The sequence below is a fragment of the Nanorana parkeri genome, unplaced genomic scaffold (assembly GCF_000935625.1).
Source record: "Nanorana parkeri isolate BGI_ZX_2015 unplaced genomic scaffold, ASM93562v1 scaffold1015, whole genome shotgun sequence".
Classification (NCBI taxonomy): Eukaryota; Metazoa; Chordata; class Amphibia; order Anura; family Dicroglossidae; genus Nanorana; species Nanorana parkeri.
Genome location: NW_017307283.1, coordinates 386,657 through 399,053, shown reverse-complemented (window position 1 = coordinate 399,053; position 12,397 = coordinate 386,657). Strand labels below are relative to the sequence as shown.

The following is a 12,397-nucleotide window of genomic DNA, read 5'->3' as shown; positions in this document are numbered from 1 at the left end:
TGCCAACATTACTGAGGTTGTGAGTTATTGCCAACTCATTACAACTGCATAAGTTGTTAGAGATCACATTTTCAATGCTTAGAGAAGCAGAACACGGCCTAAACATTTTATACTTGCAAATAGCTGTACGGTAGTCTTATTCCCTCCCCAAGGGAGGTTCCCCTCCCTACTACCTGTTCACTATTTTAACACAATTGCAGAAGATCTAGAGAAATCAAAAAGATAAGCAGACTAAGATGCATTTCTCAGATGATTGCACCGTCCCTCTGTCACTTATTTTCTCTGGACTCCTTTGTTTAATCAGCCTAAAACTGTTCTGGAAAAGAGGAAAGCTTCCACCAGGTCCTATCCCTCTGCCAGTGTTTGGGAACGTTATGCAGTTAAGCAGAGGAAATATAGTGACTTCACTGTTCAAGGTAAGTGAATATTTGTATTTCACCCCATTGGTACAGTTGTTGAGAATAACATTATAAAGCCAGGAGCCTTAGGGGAGTATTTATAGACAATTTGCTGAGCCATTCATGCTGTGAATGCTCGTTCTGTGCAAATGGAGGGAAAAAAAGGTTTTTAGTATATTTTTTATGTTATTAGGAAAACACTGTATTATGGAGAATGGTTAGAACCCCATGCCAAGTTTTTGTTGTGATCTGTGCTCCAGCTGGGTAGATTCACCCTCCCCCCCACCTCCATTACCATTGTCATCAAGACAGAAATTGGGGGAAATCCTACATTTGAAAGCTGTAACGAGAGCAAGAGGTGAGGGGAAATCTTCCAATGGGGACAAATGTACAAATGTTTTGGTGATGACTTTATGAGAGGGGAAAACCCCTAACTTTCCGGAGATTTCCTTTCATTTTTGGTTGCACCCACAAGACAAGAAGTGAAGTGAAATGTCTCTAGCAGGACACAGGAAAAATGCAGAGTTAAACCATTCCCACTTTACTCAAACTTAAAAAAATGGTTATACATATTCTTTAAATTTAAACTCCACACAAAATGCTAGTTTGGATAAAGCAGGAAAAGGTTAGAATGCCAGGTATTTATTATTTGCAGGGGGGCCGGATTAAACTAGTCCATACTCAAACAAAAAACCTTGGGCTCCCATTCCTGGGAGAGCTGCTTAAGGGTAACCATTCTCTCTACTTTGCTTAAGCCCTACTGGTTAATCCAGTCCTTATTTAAACAATGAACCTTGGGCGGCTCCCATTCCTGGGAGTGCTTCCTAAGGGTAACTGTTCTCTACTTTGTGTAAGACCTGACTGGCTTTAAGAGATCCAGCACCCCACCCCTTTCTTCTACTCCCTAGATTTTTTTTTTGCGTGGCTTATTAAAAATGAGTGTGATTAAATAAACTTTGCTTCATTTTAATGATAATAAGGTTGGTAATGCAGATAAATATGAAGGCATAATTTCTTGTATCTAGCCCCTTCTTCCAGATCTGGTGATACCATCTCTATTCTGAAAACTCTAAGACCATGGGGTTTGGCATCATGTTGTTCCAAAAAATTTCAACTTTATTTAGGATTTTTTTAAAGCTCCCTGAATCTGGTTCTTAGGGTCCTTATTGTCCTACCCACACCAAATTTTCTCCAAGGGCAGATTAATCCATATACTGCATATTTGGAACTGCAGTTTATGAATTGCTGTATTAAGAATTATCTTCCCTCAGGGCCTATGAATTCCTTTTTTCTATGTAACATGTAAATGCATGCACCACAGTTTGGGCATCTATAATTGCCAATTTAGCCGAAAAGCCCTATAGAGCTGTCTCTATATTTCGTGGTCCTTAGTTTACCAGTATACTTTTAGTATCCCGAGGTTTTCGAAATACAGTCTTTGGCTGTACTGAAAGGGAATTTAAGTATTGGGTCTTCTTTAAGTACTCTCCAGTGTTTTTTGAGGGTGTTTGTAATGTGAAAAGCACTGCTATTATATTGCGTACACAAATATGCTTATTGGGCTGGTGTTTCTTTCGTCCTATTCTTAATGTGTATGAGATTTGCATGTTTATTGAATGCATCTTGTATGGTCACCTGACTATACTGTATATATATTTTTCTAGAAATTGTTTAGCAAGAATTGACCTTTGTGTCTGACAATCTGCATTTTTGGTGCACGTCCTTCCCAATCTACAGAATTGGCCATCTGGAATGTTTTGAATCACCGGGTACAGCAGGTCTTCTGAGCAGGGCAGGTAGAGCATGACCGGTCATGAATTCCTTTTTATTTCAAATTATAACACACAACAATTCCCTTATAATGAGAAACCACAAGTAACTTAATTATATTGGGAAATAACAACAAGCAATTGCATATCCTCTCCTTCTTTTTAGCATGTAATATAGTTGCCCCGCTCATGGATAAGATCTCAATTCTCTTTAAGGTCTCACCGAGCATTAGTTTAAAGTCAGGTATGTCACAGTAGATTTTGATATAGGTTTTCCTCATATAGCATGACATTATGTTCTTACAAATATATTTCTTATAATGTTTTAATCATTTTTTAATCATTTATTAACTATTGTACATGAATAATCTTAAACGTATATATATATTGTCCAACACGTACTGTGATGTTTTCAATCAATATCTGAAGTTTAATTTAAAAAACCTGCCCCTTTAAGGATTCCATTTATTATTGGCTGACATTGCTATATCCATAACTCCTTCAGCAAAAGTAATTACAGCCATCTGGTTATATAGAAGGTTTTTTTATATAACATTTTTTATATATTATTTAATAAGATATAAAACTTTTGAACCAAAGGGATCCATTGAGTTTACTGTATGTGTGTACATGTGTGTGTATATGCATGTATTTATATTCATATATGTATGTGTATATGTATGTGTATTAGGGATGCACTGAAACCCTACTAGTATAGGTACTACTAGGATGCACTGAAACTACTAGTATAGGTATCGGTGCCGATGCCGAGTATTTGGGCAAGTACTCGTATTCGACCAAATGCTCTAATGCCTAGCCGATACCTGAGCTTCCGGTATTAGGAAGCCGGGCAGCGAGTCATTACACGCTGCCCAACTTCCTGATTGGCCGGGAAGCCGACTCCATTCTCACTCGTCACTTGTGATTGGTCGAGAAGCTGGCGAGAGAGCATTGAGCCGGATTCCTGGCCAATCAGGAAGCTGGGCGTCGAGTCATTACACGGCGCCTGCCTTCCTGATTGGCCAGAAAGCCGGCTCCATGCTTTATCGTCACCTAGTGACAAGAAGCATGGAGATGACTTCCCTGCTGATTGGGAAGCAAGTCTTTACACGCCGCCTGGCTTCCCGGCTAATCAGGAAGCCGGTGGTGAGTTACATTTTGCATTACATGCCGCCTGGCTTCCTTAATGGGACTTTCGGTATCAGTGAGTACCGAAAAAAAATATCGGTACTCGATACCGAAAAAAACAGCGTCGGTGCATCCCTAATGTGTATACATATACACATATGTATTTGTGTGTATGTTATGTTGCTCCAGATCCCTTGGATTCTGATCTGTATCCACTTGCGCCCCTGCCGGTTAGCCCGGTCCCGTGCATGGAGAATTACACATCTCCAAGGTGACAGGACGCACGGCTTGTAGTCCCAAACAATCGCCCACCACCGCATTCATGTGGAGAGTCATACATCTCCTTGACAACAGGATACCTAATCTAAAGTCCCCGACTATTTCTGCACTTGTGCAGATCGGAGATGCCGGCACACGTTCAGGAGATCAGAGAGCACTACAGTGGGGTTCCCGACGGCACCACCAAAAGTGGTTTTACATGAAGAGAGGGCGCTGTTCTTGTTTTCTTTTTTTTGCATGTACTTTTCTTATGCTACCTGGAATACATTTAGAACATTTTAATTTGGAGTTCAGTTGATCTTTAATGTTGATCTTTCCTTTTATTTGAATGTTTGCAAACTAGAAATGTGTCATCTTTGTACCTAACATGCATTGCGTAACATATTCTCTTGTCCTTTTCTATTGCTTTAATAAAATTGTAATCTTTCACACAAAAAATATATTTGTAATTATCATTATCCTTGTCTAAAAGCTTTGTAAATTATGTTTTAATAGGCATTAATTAAAAACATATTACATTCTGTTTAGTGTGAAATGCTAACAACGCATTGGCCTCTATTCTAATGTATTCCGTTTTAATCCAGCTGCGGAAAAAATATGGGGATGTGTTTACCGTCTATCTGGGGTCTCGGCCAGTTGTGGTGGTAAATAGATACAAAGCAGTCAAAGAAGTCTATGTGGACAGAGCTGATGATTTCTTAGCCAGAGGAGATATCGCGGTGTTTGACACCAACTTCAAGAACTATGGTGAGTGATCTGCAAGAGAGAAAGACAAAGGTTCACTCATGGGGACAGCATAAATGAACTGATGTTTTAATCATGCTACAGTTATGGTATACAAAGGTCCATTAGGAGACAAAAAGACCAGCTGAAGCTGTCCTTCAATTCTATACAATTGTATCTTACAACTAGGTGTCCAAATATTACAAATCTTTATTACAATATTATTATTATATATTATTTACATATAAAGACTATATCAACTGATGAGATGAAACACGAATGTTTGTTCCATGCAAATGGAGTCAAAAACAAACATTTTCTATACAATTCAAATGTACTGCATGTAAAATACCACATTAGGGCCACGAAATGGTGCAAAGGACAGTATTTATTTTGTATGCTCTTCAACTCTATCTAGTAGTCATATTGCAGTATTACATGACGACATTCAAAATTACATTGGACATATAAAGAAAACTAAGAATGTTTGTTTTGTGCATCCATTTACATGAAACAAACATTCACGAAAATCTGCAGGGCAAATGGCTCTGCAGGTTGCTTATAAATAGACCCCATAGACAAAGAAAAGAGATGCCTAGAGTATGATAGATACCTACTATCCAAACTTTATATTCTACAATGAGGTAAAACCGTGATAGAAGACTAAAAGGAAAAAATTGAGTATGCAACAGAATGAGAAAAACGAAAAACATAAAAACTCAAAAGAAAGGGATTAAAAAAACAAAACAGAAAACATCAAAAGACGTAAATATAAAGCAAAGGAACAGTGGCAGAAGGTAATTGTCAAACCAGTGCAATGTTGAAAGACACTCAGGGGAAGGCAGGTAAGCACAGGGGTGTATATAGGTTATGGCAAGCAGATCACGTGCCCTGGATGCAGCTTGGGAGAGGGACTCACTCAGGGGAAGTTGTTTGGCCCATTTAGCAAAGCTGTGCCCCATTCAGACTTCCCATCAGCTTGGACCCCGCAGTGGAAAATATAAAAAAAAACTGGCGACCAGCAGGCTTTCTTTGGCAGAAGAGTCTCTCTGCCATAGAAGAAGTCTCTTCTGTAATAAAAGTTTCTTTCTACCATTAGGCCATCTTTTTCTATGTACGCTAAGCCGAGAATGTGCACCATACATTAAAAAAAATGTACACTGGAATACCAGCACATTATGGCTAAAAGCTCCAGTGGGCTAATTTTTTAATACAGCTTTTGTTCTGCTTTAACTAAAAAGTTAAACACCACACCTCATCTCCTCATTCATGGGATTGAGGGCCAATCAGCGTTGGGGTCACTGCAATCAATGCTAATGGGGGTCTGCATGAGGAACAATATAACTAAAAAGGTACACACCTCTCTTCATCCTTGGGGCCCCTGATCAGGAAACTGATCGGCTAAGCTGTCAATCATGGATTGTGATGATGGAGGTCTGAATTGGGCCAAGATTATTCTAATAAGGTACAAAAATATATCTGCTAGTACACTCCATATGTCATGCTGTATGTTCCTTCTTCCATTCCGGCTCATTTCAAAAGCCATGCTGTATGCACCTTATGCTATACCTCCTCATTCCATATGTGCAAACAGTCCAGTGCTCCAATTCCCAGGCCACTTTAAGCAATAATCATACCATGGGTGCTGGGAAACCAGGCACACCTGCACCTCCAACGTATGAATTCTTCTACAAACAAGACGCATTCCACAGATCTTCACAAGTTAGAGCAACTTTTTATTAATATGACGAACACTCCCATGTTTGTAACATGTCTCACGCGTTTCACCAATCTGGCTTAGATCGTTGAAACGTGTTATACACATGGGAGTTTTGTTTCACAGTATGTATTTGGTATATTAATAATAAAATTGGTTTAACTTATGCAGATCCATGGAAGTGCGGCTTGTTTGTAAGAAGAATTCCTAATTCCATATGTCATACTATATATTCTCTATTCTAATCCACACCACCTCATTTTATACACCTTGTTGTGCATGTTTTATTTCACACTGCCTCATTCTGTGCACTGTACTGTACTTTCCTTATTCTGCACCAACCATACAGATCCAGCGGCTCTAGTGTGTATGCGTGTGTGTGTGTCTGAGTGGGCTAGCTAGCAACTCTTCTGTGTGTGTGCCTAGATTTGCCAAAACTGCTATATGCGCTATTTACCATAGATACATCCCTGGTGTTAAGCAGGCCATGTGGGGAAGATCTGACAACTCCAAGAGGCTCTACATTGTAGCATCTGCCCCTAAGGAGGCAGCTTTTCCGTGAAATTTGTAGTGCATCTTGGGTCACTCGCCCAAGGACCGAATTTAAAAATCTCTATTGAAAGCTAAGATATAAAGCAAATCATCAAGATGTATTTATTAGTATATGAATTACATAGGATGGTAGCACTGTTTTAAATAAGAACAGGCACTTCTAATGGCATTGCCATAATAAAGTCATACAATTAGTATTTGTGTATGCTCTGCAGTCACTGTACACACAAAAACTTACTAGAAAATAGGGAAATTAATATTTTAGTAGATAGGACTTACAAAGCCTCTTCTACCAAAAAACTGTATCCCTAGCCTTTTTTTAAACTAAAGCAGGGGCGTCCCGAAGCCGGTTATAACCCAAAGTGGAGACCGTGTGACACCCCGCCGTGACGTAATCGCACATGCGCTGTTATCTTATTGACGCCTGCCATCTTGGTGATGGACGTCGGCAGAGAGAGGAAGGGACGTTCCCGGCGGGATGAGGTATGCCGCCGGGTCCGCTCCTCTCTCCTGACACTGTCAGGCTCTAGGTCCATGACCGAGTGCCCGACTTTTTAGAGGGGGTGACACCAAAATGACAGTCATTTTGGTGTCACCCCTCCAATGGTGTCACCTGGCTGCGGGCCACACCCTTCTTGTGATGCCACTGAACTATAGTTCCACTTTAAACCTCTAACCACAATTAATAATATGAATGGTTTCACAATTTGTCTAACATTAAAGCGTATCTAAACCCTAAAACAAAAATGTAATACAGTGCAGCTTACTGGTCCTTAGATGTGGTGCATTAGCTTTCCAACACTCGCTCTCCCTACTGTATCCTATGTGGGTCTGTACACAAAGATAGCTAAGAACAATCTAACTGATAATACTCAACACAGGCAGAGAGCATGGGAAGTTTTCCACTCAAAAGATTTCCGGCAAAATCAACAGGTATTTTTTTTTTGTTGTAAATGATCAAACAAATATAACAAAACACTTTTAATGGTATACTTAACAGACCAAAAGGGAACAAATAAGAGGATTTAATTGTTAAGGTTAATGTACACTGATGCTATAGCGGTAAAACTTTTTGTTTTTGTTTGTTTATGTGTCACACATCAGGATTAGCCTTCACTAGTGATATGAACAGGTGGAAGGAGCTTCGTCAGTTTTCCCTGTCGGCCATGCGGAGTTTAGGCATGGGAAAGAAGAAAATAGAAGAACACATTCAAGAGGATGCTTGCTACCTAGTGGCTGAACTGAAAAAAACAAAAGGTTGGTGCAGAAAACAACAATAGGCAAATTAGGGCTACGTTGTACTAGACTGTAAAGAAAGAAAAATGTAGTCTTGCCACCTTCAAGCACTATTTATCCCCACTTAAGGCTTAAAGTATAGACAGAACTGGCTTTTGTTTTTTTTTTCTGTTTTGGTTACAGTAGGAGAATAATAGCTCTGTCCTTTTTTTTTTTTTATTACACTATTTGTGTCCTATCATGGATATTTGCCTTCACGTCCTGTGCCAGAGACACAGGAAGTAAGAAGAGATCTCTCCAATGTGAGGGGAAATCCCTTTTTACACAGTTGTCAGCAGAACAGTTGTCTCCATAGGAACATTTACTCTCGCCTTTTTTGCTCTGACAATATGTTGGATTCTCCATCCCTTCTTGTACCAGAGACAATGGTGCCCAGGACAAACAGAGAGGACAATTATCTCCAGTTAGGATACGGACAGCAATAAAAACTTGATAGGGGTTCTAGTTCCTTATTCTATCTAACACAATGTTTTGGATTTCCATACACATCAAAGATTGTATATATGAAGGGATTATTGTGACATTTAATGTACAATGACTACTGATGCACCCAAAAAATCATTCTACTGTGCATTGAACATACACAGCATATTCCCAGGCTCAAAGCCACTCAAGTCACTTTTGGGAGAGGGAGCAGGGTGACCTAAAGATGGTCATACACCAGTAGAATTTCATTCTAAAATTATTATTTTTTTCGGATTTTTCTTTCAATTTTCTAATCATTGGGTTCCAATTAATAGTCTTAATTTTCAACTGTAGCATTCAAGAGAACAAAAGGAGTAGGATGGAAAATTTTTCTCGAATAAAAACATTTCTAACAGTGAATATGGTTTTCATTCAGGAAACACCATTCATTCCGACATTCTACTAGATTGTAAGCTCTCACGAGCAGGGCCCGCCTAACCTTATTGTACCGAAATGTTATTGTATTCTAAATTGTATTGTAACTGTCCCATCTCCCCCATTTTGTAAAGCGCTACACAAACTGTTGGCGCTTTATAAATCCTATAGTATAGTATTCCAAATGAAATCTTAAAACCAAATGAAATTTTGAATGGAATTCTATAAGTTTTTGTTGACATTATAGAATGTTCCGACTACATTTTTCATATTTAGGCTTTGTATGAAAATTTACCAGTGCATAGCCAGCCAAAGGTTGCTGAGTAACAGACAAAGCTGTAAATTAAAGGTAAATATTTTTACATAGTCTTATCCCTCATGTGTGACTTGTATCTTTCTCGCCCTATTTACATATTCTAGAATCATTTTTTGATCCTCGACAATTCCTCAACAAAGTGTCGGGCAATGTGATTTTCTCCATCATGTTTGGGAACCGCCATGATTATGATGATGTAAAGCTTCTTAGCATTTTAAATACTATGAATGAAACCTTCTTTATTGCCAGCTCAGGCTGGGGGCAGGTAAGAAACAAAGGACACTACATTAAATTCCATTCATACAAGTTGATATTTATCCATGGAGCTATAAAGATGTAGATAAAAACAAACCCTAAATATAATTTTTTTGCTGAAGCTGCAGACAAAGTTTAGGTTCTTAACTCAATCTAACTATATTAGAATAACTGTGCATGAGTCTTCTTCATAAAGCCTATCACATATTTGAGATTATATGGCCATGTGTCTTCTTTATAAAGCCTATCATGTATACTAGATTATCCATACATGGGTCTTCTTCATACAGCCTATCACATATACTAGATTATCTGTCCATGAGTCTTCTTAATAAAGCCCATCATGTATACTAGATTATCTGTACATGGGTCTTCTACATAAAGCCTATCACGTATAGTTGATTATCTGTACATGGGTCTACTACATAAAGTCTATCACGTATACTAGATTATCTGCCCATGGGTCTTTTTTATAAAGCCTATCACTTATACTGGATTATCTGCCAGGGGAGATGAGGACGCCTCCCCATTAACCTGAATAGAAAAAGTCTATATTGCACATAGCAGCTCTGAGATTTCAGGAAGGACAAATTTTTGTTGAGGAAGGCTGGGTGCTGTGGATTTCTCATTATAAATATATTATAAAGGCACAGATCACAGATACAGTCAATCTTTTTTGTAATAGAAAGTATCGCTCAAAAAAGAAATCCCACCCCCCCCAACAATGTAGTTCCCTCAGTCTGTTCTCTATTAAAGCACCAAATGTGAGAGGTCCCATCAGTGCAGAAAAAATGTGGGAATTTTCCAAATTCTGCCTCAGAATAGCAAGTTTGGAAAATGATGTCGCCTCTATGCTGCAGGCAGAATGGAGCATAACCTGTCATTCAGACTGACATTGTAACTTCCTGGCTAGGGATGACTGAATCAAGCTAATCACCGATTCAACAATTTTCGATTTGTTAAATATCTGTATGTAGATCTGGTCTGAGTTGTACAGTTTAGGAATCAAAGCAATTGTGCTTTACAAACTGTATAATAATTTGCAGATTGGACAAATCTGCATAAACATATCTAGTTAAATAAAATATCTTATATGGCGTTTATGGCTTTGCCAGTTTGCATGGTTTCCAAAACACCAATATTCCTTATCAGTATTTATTGCAGGACACAGAATGCACCTTGACCCCGTGCCGATGGGGACAAGGGCCTCTTCTCCACAAGCCCTGGGGCCTTGGTTGTGGCTGTCTGCGGGCAGGGAGGCTTATTTGCATCAGGGTAACCCCTCTGATAATGGGGGCACCCAGATGCTGCCCCCCCTTGTGAGTGAGTAAGGGGTGCATTCACTAAAGGGTTAAATAAAAATTAAACAAAAACACACTTTTGAAAAAATCCTTTGATGGAAAAACAAAACGAAACTAAGGTCGGCCAAATCAAAACAACTGGGCAGAACCAGCCGTGACGTCACCGGTGGCTCCACCCAGTTGTTATCATTTAATGACAGCCCAGTGTCCTCAACTGACCTGAGGACGTTGGGCTGTCATTGAATGACAACAACTGGATGGAGCCAGCCGTGACATCACAGCTGGCTCCTTCCAGTTGTTTATGTTTGCGGGGAGAACGGTCTGCTTTAAGAAATTACATCATTATTAACTAAAACATTTCTTACAGGTGTTTGAAATGTTTCCAAGAATCATGTGCCTGATCCCCGGAAAGCACCAAAAGATTTTTTCAAACATGGAGAAGCTCCTGCACTATGTGAAGACAAGAGTGGAGATGAGCCAAAAGACTCTGGACACAGATAATCCTAGAGATTATGTAGACACTTTCAATGGCAATCCTGTGCTTTAACCACTACACCAGGGGTCGGCAACCCCCGGCACGCGTGCCCAGCCTGGCACGTGAGACCTTGACAGTTGGCACGCGAGTCGACCTTTTTGCTTGTAGTTGACAGCTCCCTCGAGCCGGCTGTCAATTACATGTACTGGCCCACCCACCTCAGTGACGTGGCTGAGCGGCATAGGAACGCAGAGACGCGCTGACGAGGCCCTCAGCTCGTTCGGGCATGCTCCTGCCTGAAGGATCCCTCTTGTGCCAGCCCGCCAGACAGGAGCGGGCTCACCCACGCCTGATGTGATGGGACGGGATTACTGTACCCTGCCCGACAGGAGGAACCTACTGCACACCCTGCCCCAGCACAGAAAAAGGAGCCAGACGATCATCTGGAATATACAGCAGGTACCACATGTATACTGCTCACATTCATAAACATTAACCCTCGTTCCAGCACACATGCATGCCCTCACAAATGCACAGCAGTATATTGATCCACAAATAGCTTTGATTTTATTCCTGCCCTTACATGTAGAACAGGAATAAAATCAGTGCTTTTTGTGGCTAATATTACTGTGTGCACTTGTATGGGTCTGCGTGTGTGCCTAATATGCTTTGGTCCATGTAGGTAAGGAAGGCTGCTTCTAAAATAAAAAAAATTCAAACATGAGAAATTGAAAACTTATCAGTCATACAGTTTCTGTGGCTGATATGCAGGCTAAAGTGTGGTGAAATGGTCATGGTGTTTACTGCTGGTCTGAGGTCTGCCATGTGTTTGCTGCTGGTCTGCGATCTAACATGCGTTGGTGCTGGTCTGTGGCCTGTCATGTGTCGGTGCTGGCCTGAGGTCTGCAGGGCATTGTTGCTGGCCTGAGGTCTGCAGGGCATTGTTGCTGGCCTGAGGTCTGCAGGGCATTGTTGCTGGCCTAAGGTGGTCTGCAGGGCATTGTTGCTGGCCTAAGGTGGTCTGCAGGGCATTGTTGCTGGCCTAAGGTGGTCTGCAGGGCATTGTTGCTGGCCTAAGGTGGTTTGCAGGGCATTGTTGCTGGCCTAAGGTTGTCTGCAGGGCTTTGTTGCTGGCCTAAGGTGGTCTGCAGGGCATTGTTGCTGGCCTAAGGTGGTCTGCAGGGCATTGTTGCTGGCCTGAGGCCTGCAGGACATTGTTGCTGGCCTGAGGTCTTCTGGGCATTGTTGCTGGCCTAAGGTGGTCTGCAGGGCATTGTTGCTGGCCTAAGGTGGTCTGCAGGGCATTGTTGCTGGCCTAAGGTGGTCTGCAGGGCATTGTTGCTGGCCT

General features: G+C 40.7%; 1 protein-coding gene across 1 annotated transcript in view; it reads left to right on the top strand.

Moving 5' to 3' along the window:
* Window positions 1-216: 216 nt before the first annotated feature.
* The window catches only part of LOC108795843 (cytochrome P450 2G1-like), a 24,589-nt gene continuing 12,408 nt past the window's right edge, over window positions 217-12,397 (top strand). The window contains exons 1-5 of the mRNA XM_018567161.1: window positions 217-416; window positions 4,159-4,321; window positions 7,671-7,823; window positions 9,123-9,283; window positions 10,942-11,112. Of these exons, the coding sequence (XP_018422663.1) occupies window positions 237-416; window positions 4,159-4,321; window positions 7,671-7,823; window positions 9,123-9,283; window positions 10,942-11,112 (828 nt within the window). The 5' untranslated portion in view covers window positions 217-236. The remainder of the gene's footprint in view (window positions 417-4,158; window positions 4,322-7,670; window positions 7,824-9,122; window positions 9,284-10,941; window positions 11,113-12,397) is intronic.